The sequence below is a fragment of the Telmatherina bonti genome (assembly GCF_933228915.1).
Source record: "Telmatherina bonti genome assembly, chromosome: 19".
Lineage (NCBI taxonomy): Eukaryota > Metazoa > Chordata > Actinopteri > Atheriniformes > Telmatherinidae > Telmatherina > Telmatherina bonti.
The window spans coordinates 23,399,617-23,415,559 of NC_136617.1; the positions used below are offsets into that span (position 1 = coordinate 23,399,617).

Sequence of the window (15,943 nt, forward strand, 5' to 3'; positions counted from 1 at the left end):
TTCTCTGCAAATGTAGGAAAAGCACACATCTGTTTAGTTTACATCATGAGCTTCTTCACATTTCAAATCCTTTTAAGCACCTAATTCTATGTAGTACATTTATACCTATTTATAAAGAATATTGATTACTATGGCTGTGACGATATGCTTTTGTCCCAATTCGGTTCGATTCGGATTTTTTGGGTGCCGGTTCGATTTGCACTGCGATTCTCAAAATTCTTCAATATTGATGATTTTTGTAGATTAAAAACAAAAAACTTTTTATAAAACTTCTTTTTGCTAGTAAGTTTTCTTGATTTCAGTTTGGAAAAAACAACACAGTAGCCAGACCATCATTCTGCTGCTATAATGCCCAAGAAGACGAGTAAAAAGATCAATAAAACCACTGAAAATGACAAAAATTTGATAGTGGATTAATTTTATCTATTTGAAAAAAAAAAAAAGATTTTTTTTTAGCAAAAAAATCCATTTTAAAATTGTGAAGAAAAAAAATCCCTATTTCTGATTTTTCAATTCGATTTTCCCACCCCTATTAATTACTTATTAAGACATGCATGTTTGGTTAATTGGTTACTCTAAATTGCCCATAGATGTGAGTGTGAATGGTTGTTTGTCTCTGTGTGGCCCTGCGATGGACTGGCAAGCTGTCCAGGGTGTACCCTGCCTTTCGCCCAATGACTGCTGGGATAGACTCCAGCTTCCCCGCGACCCTTAATCGGACTAAGCGGTTAGGATAATGGATGAATGAATGAAGTATAATAACGTTACATAAAATCCAAGTTGCTGCTGCAAGGTTCCTGATATTGTATTTATGTGGCAAATTTTCAGAGGCTCTGTTCACTAAGCCAGACAGAACATGAGGGGAATGATCGCATAACCTGTGGTTTCTCAAAAAGGGGATTCAGTGTTTAGTCAGGAACTTTCCTTAGAAGACGGCAACACGTATGTTAAACTAACACATGGAGCTTATAGAGGAGTCCATTGATTTGATTTGGCTTCCTTTGTCATTACTCATGTGGGGTAGAGATGTTTATGTTGGGTGGTAACTGGAGGAGGGAGAAAGAGAGCGTGGATGTTTTCTGTTTGTGTCTGTTTATTCTGGAGGATTTACATGTTTACCTTTCATTTTTGACTGTGTTAATGGCAAAATTGGGATCATGTTGAACTCTGCCAAAGAAATTGGAGAGGACTGATGTAGATGTAATCCTAAAAGTTTTGACAAAAACTCAAATATAAAATCATCTGAATCTTGAGTCTTTTGTACGAGGAATAACTATATAAAAATTATTGATGTTTAAAAAATTTTCTCCATTACAATAAACATCATTAGCATCTTTCGGATAAATTTCAGTGCAAAGCTAAATGGTTATCAGCTATAACTTAACATACAGCTTTTGTATCTCCTGCCAGAGCCAGGTTAGCAGTTCACAGACTTTATGTTAAGCTAAAATGGAAGAAATAAATACATACAGTGAAAAAACAAATAAGCAAAATTAATAGTTATTTTCCCGGAAGAGGAAATGAAAACTCAGACAAAACAATAATCTTCACTCTTTTAGTCTCAACATTTTTTGGAGCTTTGCTTTTATAAAAACTAATTATGGACCAAGTACAGGATTAATGGATGTGTATTTGTGTACAGAGATGGAAAAATGAAACTATTTTCTTAATGATGCACTTAAATGGAAGAAGACAGACACCTATCAGACAAAAACAAGAGTGTAAAAATGTTACAATGACTGAGTTGAAGCAGAGTCATGTTAGTTCAGATAGTTTGATTGCTGTTATTTAGTGTGATAAGACAGAACTTAATGAATTTGGAGATATATTAAATGGGTCATTACTTTCAGTATCGTGACAAAACAATTCCCCTTATGCGGAGTAAAGTAAGACAAGCAGTACGGAGTTTTCTCTGAGCTTTTCTTTGTGTTTTTGGTGTCTTTTTAACATGAAACCTGACATAATTTTCATAACAGTCATTGAGCTTCCATTCATCAGCTCTACAGGTTCCTGGTCACTCCAACATCATGTTAGTAATGCAGTCTAATAGGCTAAAACCTTTTTGTCAGACTGTGTAAATAAGCTTTTCAGAATGAGTCCTCCTGGCAGCTGTCGAGCAGCTTTATTTTTATCACCAAAGTTCAGTTTATTTTGAGTCTCAGCATCTGAAGCGACTCTCCGGCCTCTGAAAGCCGTGATGCCTCAGAAGCAACGAAAACGAGAAATAAAGAGCACCGACTGTTTTCTTTCCCTCTTGTTTGTTTTGCAGAGCTGAACTGGGGTTTGGCTGTTTTGCACATGCTGTGGTGGCAGTGATGGAGGCAGAGCAGAGAGGGAGAAACTTTAAAAAAAAAAAAAAAAAAAAAAAGAGGAAAAAAGGCGCTTGAATTTCTATGCTATTGTATTATTTTTCTTCAGTTACATTATAACAAGCTCCTGCTGCTGCTTTGTTATAACCTGCTGCTCATAACGCTCAGTGTCTGCCAGAGTGTCGTATGGATGTAAGAACTAAATGTATCTATGGCATGTATTTACTATTGGAACATCATTTCTACCTTTGGAAAAAGGAGCTTCAGTTGAACAGAATATTATATAATCTCACATTAAGTTGTTTTTCTTGCATTTTGAGGATAAAATAAAGCATTAACATTGTAAAACTATCCTTTTTTTCTGAACAGCTCAGTCCAATTAAGGGTCACGGGGAAGCTGGAGCCTATCCCAGCAATCGTTGGGCAAGAGGCGGGGTACACCCTGATTAGGCCCATCACAGGGCCAACACACAGAAACAACCATTCACACTCACACTCACTTCTAGGGAGAGTTCAGAGTAACTATTCAACCTAACATGCATGTCCTAGAACAGGAAGTCAGAGTATCTGAGGAGAACCCACTTGCACATGGGGTGAACATGCAAACGCCACACAGAAGTCTTGTGCTTTCCCCGTCCTGACCGTCCTGCTGATGCTGCTGTGCAGCCTCATTGTAAAACTAGCATCCAGTATTTACATGTTTACTCTGCTGCAGAAGAGGTTTCATATTAACTTGTAATGGTTTTTATTATTCTCCTTTTCTCCTTTGCCAAGTCAATAATCTCTGACAAGGCTAAAGTTTCAGAGCAAATTCAGTTGTAAGAGCATCTTGAAGCGTGTTATTGTTGCCTTTGTGATTCAGAAATGAGTTTTGGGAATATTCTGAGGATCCTTGCAGCCTCTCAGAGCTGCTGCTTCAACAACAAAATATCTGGCAAACGTTTTCAGGAACACTAAAACTGTCAGCTACGCTTCTCCTGACAAATCTACGACCATATTAAGCAATGTTTGCGAAATGCACCCTGCACGTTGTAGTTTTTTCTGCTTTTAATTGTGAGTCGTGTTTGAGAGCCTCGTGTATCGTTCTCACTTGGCCAAGCGTTGACTGTAAATTGTTTCTCATCGCAGCTTGTTAATGCGTAACACCACTTGCCCTCCTGTAGCGCTGCGCTTCGGGATGAAACCTTTTCTCATAATTCAGACGTGCAGATGCTTCAGGAGCTCCAGGTCAGGAGGAGCTAGCTGTTGTGCACTGGAGCCCATGTGGGATGAGAACTGAAGAGGAACCAAAACTCAATAAACATACTGGGGCAGGAAGGTTGGCGAGAAGAGGGGGTGGGGGGTGGGGGGGGTGGGGGGGGGTGCTTGTCATGATGGAGGCTACAGTGAGCGCTCCAGTGGCTGCTGGGGTTTTGATGCTGTAATGTGAAACGGCTGAGGGAGAGAGGACTACAATCCTCCTCTTTGTCTGGTCTCCACCCCAGCGTCACCCCTCTCTGCTCTCCTCAGCAGACCCTCATAGTGGCCAAACTCATCATCCCAGTTTCTGTCTGTGTCCCCATGTCTGCCACCCATCGAGATCCCTCCATGTGTCATCGTAACTGGCAGCCATCTAGCATTACCTTTTCACTTCATGTCATTTTGCTTCTTCCATTTTTCTCACGTCTGCTGTTTTGTCTCCTCAGTTAATATCCTCTGTCAGTTTATTGCATGGCTTTAGCCGCAGTCGTTCGCAGACTGCAGGCTTACTTGTGGTTCCTAGAGTCTCAAAGAGCCGAGCAGGAGGCAGAGCCTTTGGTTATCAGGCCCCCCTCTCTTATGGAATAAGCTCCCAGTTAGTGTTAGGGAAGCAGACACCCTCCCCACCTTTAAGACTAGGCTGAAGACTTATCTTTTTGATAAGTCCTATAGCTAGGGATGGTTAGCATCCCTTAGTTATGCTGCTATAGGTTTAGACTGCTGAGGGACATTTCCTGATACACTGAGCTTCTTTCTTTTTCTCTTTATCTCTTTCTTTTACCCCCCCCCCCCCCCCCATAACAGTGTTGCATCATTAACATGTATGTCTCCTGTCTCAGCAGGTCTCCCTGGCTGGGAGTAGCAGTTCCTGTTGTCTGTTGTCTTTCTGTCCTCTTCCCCCCACACAGCAGAGGCAGATGGCTGCCTGTCCTGAGCCGGGTTCTGCCGGAGGTTTCCTTCCTGTTAAAAGGGAGTTTTTTCCTTCCCACTGTTGCCAGTGTGCTTGCTCAGGATGGGAGATTGAGTTGGACTCAACTCAATCTGTTGGTTTCCTTATATAGGCTGTTATGAATTGGCCTTCATTATGTTTTCCCTCTGTCTGTAAAGCATCTTGAGATGGCATTGCCGTGATTTGACGCTATATAAATAAAGTTGAATTGAAAATTGAATAGCATGTAACAACCCCCCCACCACCAGTTAGCATGTAGTAATTACCCTTACAACATCTCTCCATCCTTCCTCTTCTTTCCACAGTCTCCAGTGGTGTCTGTTGGTTTTGCAAGGTTTCATCCCAACCTGGTGGTAGGAGGAACTTACTCCGGACAGATTGTCCTGTGGGACAACCGCAGCCACCGCCGGACCCCTGTCCAGAGGACCCCTCTCTCTGCTGCTGCTCACACCGTAAGTCTGGTTCCAGTATGACATCTAGCTATAGACCAGTGCAGAAAACAGTAAAGTGACACCACTTTGATTTTGGAGCTGTGAGAAAGTTAAAATAGTTGGTTCAGGCTAAAAAATTTCATCATTTCCAAACTGCGAGTCAATTCACAAAGACAACAGCAAGAAAAACAAACACTGAAAGGACAACAACAAGGTTTTCATGTGGTAAAACCTTTGCTTGTTTTGCATCTCAGAGTGGACCAAAGTCCTGGAATATGCTTTGAGCATCAATAAAACAAACCAAAACAGAAGAAAGAAACGCATCACTCTTGTATTTTCAGTTGTTGCATATTAAAACAGCATGTAAAGCGAGCGTCAAACACTTCAAACATCTGTCAGACAAACAGAATTACTAGAAGCTGAATTGCTTTCCATCATGGCAAATAAAATAACTGCTGGGCGTAATGCTGGCACGCGTTGAAGCATCATCTATCAACACTCGATGAGAGAAGTCACACTCCACACGTAGCAGAAAGGACAGCTTAGTTCAGCTCCACTGAACCCACCGACCCTCAACAAATTACTAAAGAATAAACACTGAAGACATCTTAGGACCCGAGGCCTTTTCCAGTGTCAGCTCCAGAAGGCATGTAGACACACATGTAGCTACATGCCATCCATACTGCGGCTTTAAAGAGGCTGTGGACTCCGAAAATGGGACCGCTGCTCTCGTCCTCTCCAGTTAGTGAGTCCGACCTACTAGCATGGTGCTGATTGCTGAATGGACTCTTTGTGCAGCCCAGCAGACAAATCAATTACTGGCCAGTAATGATATAATGGCTTCACACACTTGTGGATTTGAACAGCAGCAAATGTCCCAAGTGTAGCGAGATTTAAAGGGACGACTGCACACGGGCATGCAAGCAGCCTGCGAGCCGCTGCATCTTTCAGCCCTCAGAGTATCTCATGATGTCATGTGTTTCAGGGTAGAATTACAGGATCTTGAAAGGATTATGTTTTAAGTTCAATTTGATTAATAACAACTTGAAGTAAATGATACTTTTCTGTCCCTCACAGCTTGTTGTAGTCAGGATGTTTATTGTATAGGTTGGCAGAAATCTTTGCATACCTGAAACAATGAGACCAGAAAAGATGATTTATTACTGTGATCACAGTTTGTAGCAGGATAGTGAGTAATATTTTGATGAGATTTATCATAACTGTTATACAATTTGGGAAACTTATAAGATTTGCAAAGCATGTGGTTTCATGTTTTGGCTCATTGCAAGAGATCCTAACATGTCTAATCCTTTGCATAGCACCCGGTGTACTGCGTGAACGTGATCGGCACCCAGAACGCCAACAATCTGATCACTGTATCCACAGATGGCAGGATGTGCTCCTGGAGTCTGGACATGCTCTCCCAGCCTCAGGTACGCAATGTGCACGCCACTGTAGAAGCAGTAAATGTAAAGGTGTGGAGGAAAGTATTTTATTTTCTGGGTTTTCAAGATGCAGAAATTAGGAACAACTGGAACTTTGTGATCATTACACTTAGACTGTGATTGATTGTAAATATTTCTATAAACTATTAAAGAACTATGCGGGTATCAGACATAGTAAATGTATTTCTAGACTGGATAAATGTAAATTCGTCATTAGCTCGTCTGCATTGTGATCACTTTTGCTGCTTATTTCTTTTTCTGTCTGTTTTCCCAACAGTAAATATTTATTCTGTGTTGCTAATAAACCCCAACTGTGTGTGTAGAGGAAGCTTTCCAAGTCTAAATATGATCACATCACAGAGTGAAGTGAAAATGAGTGTGTGAAATGTTACTATTGACTTAGCTTTGTTGTTTGCAGTTGTAAAATCACTTTACACATGCCATAATCACTTGCTATCTGTGTAGAGTTCAGAGCATGCATCTCATTAGAAGCTAAAATTACATACAAATCCTCAAACACATTTTTAAGTCGTGCACATTTGTTTCCATTTTGACACTAATTTCTCTCCACAATTACACACACTGTCTGTTTCAGCATTTTTCAGTGTTTGACTGTATGTATATGGCCTTAAATGTAGTGTGTTTGTGGGTGTGTGTGTTTGTGTGTGTTAATAGGAGACCATGGAGTTGGTGTATAATAAATCCAAACCCGTGGCGGTGACAGGCATGGCGTTCCCCACTGGAGACGTTAACAACTATGTGGTGGGGAGCGAGGAGGGCACTGTGTACACGGCATCAAGACACGGCAGGTTGGTGGATTGTTCCTTAATGTTTAATGGAATCAGGATAAATACAGTTTATTGTATCATTTAGAAGCAAGACAAATACCTTTGTTTATACATTTTCTAGAATTAGATACATTAAAATGTTTTTTTTAAATATTTTCACAATATTTAATTGAAGTTTTAAATGAGAATTGATCTTTTTTTTTTTTTTTTTAGCTCTTTTATTGTTTTTGGGATGATTTTTTATCCCAAACCATCCTGAGTGAGATGCTAACAAAAAGTTAAGATGCTAAATATCCAAGTTCTAGAAATAATACTTGCCATTATCGTTTCTTAGTAAAGCGGGTATCTGTGAGATGTTCGAGGGCCACCAGGGCCCCGTCACAGGAATCAGCTGTCACAGTGCAGTGGGAACCGTAGACTTCTCCCACCTTTTCATCACATCCTCCTTCGACTGGACCGTCAAACTCTGGAGCACCAAGGTACAGTGTGGAAGGTGTGTGTGTGAGAGAAAGAGTGTGGAGAAGGAACAGATGGGTGGGGGGTTGATTGTGACCTCTGAGAAAATGGGGAAGGAAGTAGAGTGTATTAGAAGGAAAGCTGTAGTTAGAAAAAAACAGTCCAGCTTACTATTAGTACTTGTGTGTGTGTGTGTGTGTGTGTGTGTCAAAGTATTTTTATGAAGATATGCAACTCCAAAAGAATAACGCTGATGCCCTGATTTCAGCTTCTTATCTCTGATCCACTGTGCTGCTCCTCATAACTTCTACTAATGTCTTAGAAATAGTAGAGAACAGCTTCATTAGGCTTCATTCACCAACATCTGCTTAGGAATCTTCCTAAAGTTGTACTTAAGACGTGTTTAATGAAAACCTCCGTCAGATTCATGAACATGTTCGTAGAGCGCACAATTGTTAATATATTTCTTTTGAAATTGGTGACTCTGTCTCTCCTACGCTGAAAAGACGGACCAGCTGGCTCTACTTTCGTAGGTAAACGCCCAGAAAAAGTGATGAAACTTGCGGCTGTGTGCAAAGAGAGCCATCGGTAAGACTGAGGAGGAGAAATAACTGGCATAATGACAAAAAGATTAATGGAAATAAAAGATAATAATAAAGATGTGCACTGAAACCTGTTTTTCTTAATTTTTAAATTAGCTTTAAATAAGCACACAATGAGCTTCAAATAATATAAAATCAGCTTTATGTTCAAACTTGTCATTAATTCCTCCTGAACTCCCATGAGCGCGTCAGGACGCACATCCTTGTGGTGCCGTGACTAAAGAAGAAAGCGGTACACCGTGAAATAAATGATCATAGCTCGCTGTACCTCCTGGAGTTGGTAAAGCAAATTTCCACCGGCTGAGGCATCATTTTAAGATGCGGCTCACCTCTGGAGGGAGTGCTGAATCCTCCAGGTGAGTCAGATTGGTCTAAACCAGGCGGCCACGGCAAAACAGGGATTTTATTTATTATTAAACACCAAATTCTGCAATTAAAACACGACTTGAACATTCATGAAGTGGCTAAAAAAAAGAATCTGCACGCCATCGATTGAACCGATTCTGTTGTCTGTCGCCACTGCCACTTGTTCCTAAATGAATGTAATGGATGAAAAACAGCTCCATTTTCCTCTGAGGGGGTTATAACATTAGGGTGTTATCTTCCAAATCTTATTTATTTAAAAATAACTAAATGTATTTTAATCAAAAGTTATTTATACATCCGACAAAAGCATTACTGTAACTTTATTATTGTATTTTAATGAACCGAACAGCAGAAAACATCCCAAACGTTTCTTTTGTTCTAATGTTTGTAAGATTCCTCCTGAACATTCGTAGGATTTATTCTTACCGAAGAACAAATCAAAGTGTCACTCCCTCCGGGACAAACACCGTCATAGCTCTACGTCCACTGATGAATTTATTGAGGTGCATCTTAACAGGTATAAACAAAACTCCTCTGCTTCGCATTTCGAGAACAGGTGGACATGACGAAAAGGTCGCCGTGCAACAAACAACGTCACTTTGGTTTCTAAAATAAAACAAAACGACAATACAAATAATCTTAAAACATAAATAATGACATAAATAATTGCAGTTAAACCAAGATACAATGACTTTGGTGAATGCCAGAATTTTTGGAAAAACTTTGTAAGTGGGATGTGAGAACAAATTTGTTCAGATGAACTATTGGTGAATGAGGTCCAATGTCAGCTGGGAATGACTCATTGTTTAGCTTTCCTTTCTGGTCATGGTGCTAAATGACCATAGAATCCTTTACGTAGCCTCGCCCTCATCTGGTTATTCTGACATATTATGTAACAAAACCAACATTTCACCAGGTTAAGCAGCAGCATCCTAGCAGTGAAGGCACAAACATAAACAAACATAAACATAAACATCAGGAGCTCCAGGAAATATTTCCCAATGATCCTGTTACACACACAACACATGACCCAGTAATATATAAATGTGAAATATTTTGTATTTAGTGCAGCAAAGGCTTTAGTTCAGTTGACAGCTCATAGAACGTAGTTTTCCTGAGCAAATAACACAACACAGAGATGACAAATACCATCATACTTAAAGCTTGAGACTGGATTATGAACAGTTATCGTCCATCTGCAGCATTTCACCACTATTTTATTTACTTCCATATTATTTTGTTTGAATAGACAATTTTCCTTTTGCATTTTTTTGTCATACAGTAAAGTTGTAAACAGCTGATATGGCAGATATGCTACTTCCTGTTCTCAGCTATTCATGCTGCGTGATAAGAGCTGATGTTTATACAATACTATCAACTTGACTGGTGTTATAATTAAAATATGCCCAACAGAATCACTATTAAATGGACTTCAGTCAAATGTGTTTTACAGTCTAAACTTGTTCGTATAAACAGTATGTCGTCATTACTGGCTTTCCACTAACAAACAGAATCTGTGTGTGTGTGTGTGTGTGTGTGTGTGTGTGTGTGTGTGTGTGTGTGTGTGTGTGTGTGTGTGTGTGTGTGTGTGTGTGTGTGTGTGTGTTTGTGTGTGTGTGTGTGTGAGTCTTGAAAGCCAAAAGCACTCACACTGTTCATATCAGGACATTTGTTCTTGTTTCAAAGCAATGTGATGAACTCCATTATGCAACATTTCAGTGTCTGTGTTTCAGCCAGAGAAACTCTGGCATCATGGTTTTTTTCTTTTGTGTGTGTGTGTGCTGGTAAAACAGATTTTGCATTGGCAGATTTGACATATTACATATAATTTTAGAAATAATAAGAAAAAAATGAGAAAGGAAGGAGTGAAATTAAGAGGAAAAGACAAAGTGTAAATACTGACTGACACAGCAGGAATCAGCAGGACGAAGCAGAAAACACAAACAAGGAAGCATTTAAGTCAAATTAATTGTTAATTGAGGACAGATGCTAACTTTAAAAGACAAGAAACCTGAGCGGAGCTTCATACTGAGAAAACAGCCAAAAATCAATGAGCAAAATACCCAATCTGATAAGACGCTGCGTGGTACCCACGGCAACATGCCGGGCCTTATTTCAGGGTTCATGTGGGGCTCTGACAGGCTGTAAAGTATTCTGATGAATTATGCCTCATGTTTGCATGCAGCCAGTCCATAAGTCTTCTGCAAAGAGTCCCGTGACACATATTAAAACATTTCTGTGGATTTTCATCAGGAGAGTGTGTTCTTTTTCAGGATTTGGGAATTCCCTTTCCTTTGAGGGGCACCACAGGAATGTACCTCTGTCTCTTTTCCCACATAACCCATATTTGTGTGTGTGGCCAGGCAAGTACCTGGATGTGTATACACAGACACACCACACATACCTCACCCACACCTTCAGCAAGTTGCCCTTGCTTGCCTAAAATCCCCTGGAGGTCGGCCTTCAACTCTCCATTCACAGCTCAGATTTTCACATTCACACACACGCTTGCCCTCAAAGTTCAAAAAGGCCGTCATACAGAAGTCTGCTAATGTTTTCACACTCTGCGGTGCAAATATTGTGGTTAGTGAAACCGTTCTGAGTCGGCCAGAGTGTGAAGATGTCGCGACAGCTGGGAGTGGGTTCGTGATGGCGCATAACTTGAACCATCTTGCTCTCTTGACCCCAAAACCATCGTCTACTAAGTGATTGGATCGAGTATAATCATTCCACTTCTGCTCTCTTAAGAAGTTAATTAAAGGCCTGCATTGCTGTCAGTTCAGGTGATTGTTGATGAGTGTGGGTAATATTTCAGACGAATGTCTGAGGATATATTTGGAAAATGAGATGATACGGAGGGTTTGTCATCGTCTGCTCTTACAGCTCAGCTAATGAAAGATTTTGTAACAATTTCTAATCTGATTACAGATCTTCAGTCTCCATAATGTGTAGCTCGCAAAATCTAGTGTAGAGTCATCAAAACTCCTGTGATATTTGAGATGCAAATTCAACCCGGGTGGAAGCGGAAAGATTATGCGACTGCTGCTGCAGTAATGCAAGGAAATGGCTGAGTGATGAGATGTTTTCTGAATCTGGCAGAGTTGACACACAGCAGTAACAGGAAGAGGTTTTTTTTTTTTTTTTTTTTTGTGAAATGAAAGAAATGCAAACATGAAATGTTCTCAGGAGATTTTTTTTATTTTCTTTTTTTGGCAATAATAGTCTCTAAATTTCCTCTTGTCTTTTCTGTCACTCCTCCACTAGATTCCGGCTCTGGAGTTTGTAGGAATTCTGTTTGCAGAAGCAGATTTCTCTTCATGCTGGAATGAGCTCAGGGCCTTTAAGTTCGCTTTGGTTCAGGTTACTGTCCTGCTGAAAAACTAAAAAATGTAACTATATATAGTAGGGGTGGGAAAATCGAATCGAAAAAAATCGAAAATCGGGATTATTTTGCTGTACAATTACAATTGACATAAAACCATGAATGATGAGTTAGTTCAGGTTATGTGAACACTGAGAGTGAAGAGCAGATTTGTCAGACAGGTGCCGCCTCTGTCCCGACATATTGCACTCACATTATTTATTTCTCAAGATGATTTCTGCTTTGCTTTTGGAAGTCTCTGAGGATGCTGTGAAATCAGTGGTTGCAGTTCAGGTGTTGGTTTGGTGCTTTACAGCTCTGTGTTCAGTGATGGTTTTCCTGCTCAGACGTGCTAAAAGCTCCTCAGCTTCTCATCACAGTGAAGATAATGACGACCGGTTACCTCATGCAGGCGCCACATGGATTGTGCTTCATTTTGAGATTAGTTTGAAGATATATTTACCCGAATCACATTCTTAGAAACTGGTAGATGAGGACGAAGCAGTAATTTTGTATAAACAGTAAAATATGAAAAAAAAACTTTATTTATCTTGGAAAAGATGCATCACTGGTGGTTTATGAGCAAACAGAGTTAAATTTACTGACAGATTTCTGTCAGTTTCAAATGGAAAAGAGACATGTTGGAGCAGCACAGATTATGATGATTAAATACATATGAGTGAGCCATATGCAATAGTGATGAGACAGAGGACGAGTCCTGGAAAACGGCAGCAGGCTCAGAAACAGGGACCACTCGACTTATCAAGGGAGGAAGCTGAGAGAAAGAGAAAAAATTACCTCTGCTGTCATCTCGCCGGCTGGAAAACAGGTTCTATCCAGGCTTGAAATTGGCTCAGCTCTGTTTGTCTGTGTGTTTGTGTGTGTGCGTGCGTGTACTTGTGTACTCTCAGAACAACTGCAGAACAAGAAAGTAAAGGTGATGGGAGGGGGTGGGGTGGGACGGGGACGGGGACGGGGGGGGCAAGAATGAGGAAGAGAGGCACACTGCATTCTTTCATTTACTCCTCCAGCCAACCTGTCTCCTCTCTGCGACCCCACCCACTCCACTTGTCAGGAGTGCACTTTGTGAACCTCTGGGATCCTAACACACTTTTATTTAGATTAAGTCACATTCACATGATGGCATGAATACACTCTTGTAAGGATTCATGGGTTCTGTGGGATTAAAGCTGTTTGCAGATACTTAGCATTACTATATAAATATTAGCAACGTTCATGCCAGCCGTATCGTTAGAGGGCGGAAGGTTTAGTAAGCTGCAAGATGAAAATAAAAACTGATTAGAAAGACATATATATGTGAGTACACAGAGATAGAGATATACATATAGACACGTATATGTATATATATATATTTTTTTATTATATATATATATATATATACATATATATATATATGTATATATATATATATATGTATATATATATATATATATATATATATATATATATATATATGTATATATATATATATATATATATATATATATATATATGTATATATGTATATATATATATATATATATATATATGTATATATATATATATATATATATATATATATGTATATGTATATATATATATACATATATATATATATATATATATATGTATATGTATATATATATATACATATATATATATATATATATATATATACACATACATATATATATATATATATATATATATATATATATATATATATATATATATATATATATATATATATATATATATATATATTCTGTATCAGCAAATATATTCAAGATTGTTTTTCTCAATTTTTATTTTGCTATTAACTTTATTACTCATGCCCACAGATCAGAATACTATATTTCTGATGAATATGATGATGATGTACATTTGTGTTTTTACAGATTCTTCATTAATATATTATAAGCTAATACACGTTTTTAAATGCCGCCTGAAAAATGAGACTTTTGTAAAAGTTAAAAGGATTTAACAGTGAAATGTGGATTAAATATGATTGCAAGTTATTAAACTGACGCATCATCATGTGGAAGATGCTAAAGCATATATGAGCTGATTTTTAGGTTCTTTTTTAGTTTAATAAAATATTTCTGACTGAACTTTTATATATTGTATACATCACCAAAATGAACCCAAAATTTAGAGACCAAAAAACCTTAAAACCAAAACGCTATTGAGTTGATCTAATTACCCTCTGTATCAAAGTAAATTATTGGTTTTAAGTGGCATTAAATGTATTTTTCATCGCTATTCATACCGCAAATAACAATAAGTACAGAGCATCACTATGGCAGAGTGTCCACTAGAGAGCACTGATAAGTTTCTTATTCACACGTACAACATCCTGCACGGTGTTCTGATGTACATTTAAGCTTGAATAACATCATGTTATGTTATGGACGAAGGTGAGATCACCTCCTCATCAAACTGCTGAAATCCTGATAGCAGCGTAGGACTAAAGCAGATCCAGGATCAGTCAGCTTCTGTTTGCACATGTGCGAATGGAAAACCCATATTCGACCCATTTGGAGCGCTTCTTCCCGCAGCCTATTGTCCACCCCTCCTTTTCCTTCCATTTCCTATCTCTTGCCATCTCTCCGACAGCTGTTGTGTTAAGGTTACAGTACACCTTGTGGAGGGGCCTTCCCTTTCATCTCTCCCAGCGGTTTTATGGTGCTGTGTGAATGTGCGAGGCTTTTTAATTAGGCTCTGCACCCAGACAGGCCCCAAGGCTGAGGCAGCGCCACTCTGTCTGAAGCGCCCTCACTCCCTCTCTCCATTCTTTCTCTCTCTCTCTCTCTCTCTTTTCTATCTCTACTGTGTCATCTCCTGTAATTCCTTGCTGGGTTTTTTTTTCTCTGTAGCGCTGCTGCACACCATGTCACAGATATCTTCTTTTTTCTCTCTTACAGCAAAACAAGCCTCTGTACTCTTTTGAGGACAACGCTGACTACGTTTATGACGTCATGTGGTCGCCTGTACATCCCGCCATCTTTGCTGCCGTGGATGGCATGGGCCGCCTGGACCTTTGGAACCTCAACAACGACACTGAGGTGTGTGACTTCAGGTCATCAAGGGTGTTTTTTTTTTTGTTGTTTTTTTTAAAAATATATTTGTGTTGTGTCATTTAGCCTTGATGTGTGCATGTGTACATGTGTGTTTGGTGTCCTCAGGGCTCGTTGCTGGGGCTCAGCCCGAACCACACAACCAAACACCCAAGACTCTCCCCACATGCACACGAGATTCAAGATTCCCCTGTAGGCGTTTCCCACACTCGTTGCTTTAAATCAGACCGGTTGACATCTCCTCATCCTGGCTCCCACTCAGCCATCCCACTAACATTTCTACAACCTCTGTCTAACGTTCAGGCAACCTCAGGACCCCACCACCTCGTCCCATCTTCCTCCCACACTGTATCCCATCAGAGAAGCCAACAGATGTGCTGGAGACCATGAGCAGGGAGCCCAAGCCCTCAGTCCGCAGTCTCATGACATCAACAACAACAAAAAAAGAAAGTTGCAAAGAGGCAGAAGTTATTTTAAAATGAGTTTACTTGAGGCAACTCGTCATTGTATTATCGAATTACACATAATGTTCAGTATTTAATAAGATAAAGAATAGATTAGTTCCAACGAGGTAGAAATCCTAACTCATAAAGTATCAACACACTGAGTGCTCATGTAACATCTCTGAGAAATACGACATTATTCATGCTCCACAGGAGCAAGCTCACGCTTCAGATCACACAGATAAATATGGTTTAAATTTTATTCAGAGATGGGGATTTTGAACTGACCAGTTCTGAAACTAATTATTGCTGTTTATTTGTCATTTTTTAATTGTAGAACCTGATATTTTCCATTTAGCCCAAAGTATTTTATTCCAACAGTACATAAAATATTCTTTATTCCTTATAAACAGATTACCTTTAATCCTCTAACCTGCTCTATCCGTTCAATCAGTTGTTTCTGTCGTGGAAGTAAAC

The 15,943-nt window shown here is 39.4% G+C and overlaps 1 protein-coding gene across 1 annotated transcript in view; it reads left to right on the top strand.

The window, feature by feature from the left end:
• dync1i1a (dynein cytoplasmic 1 intermediate chain 1a) overlaps window positions 1-15,943 on the top strand; it is a gene marked incomplete at both ends in the record, with an annotated part of 57,940 nt that overhangs the window by 35,309 nt on the left and 6,688 nt on the right. Inside the window, 5 exons of the mRNA XM_079259212.1 lie at window positions 4,803-4,949; window positions 6,248-6,361; window positions 7,049-7,182; window positions 7,496-7,640; window positions 14,871-15,011. Coding sequence (XP_079115338.1) covers window positions 4,803-4,949; window positions 6,248-6,361; window positions 7,049-7,182; window positions 7,496-7,640; window positions 14,871-15,011 — 681 coding nt within the window. The remainder of the gene's footprint in view (window positions 1-4,802; window positions 4,950-6,247; window positions 6,362-7,048; window positions 7,183-7,495; window positions 7,641-14,870; window positions 15,012-15,943) is intronic.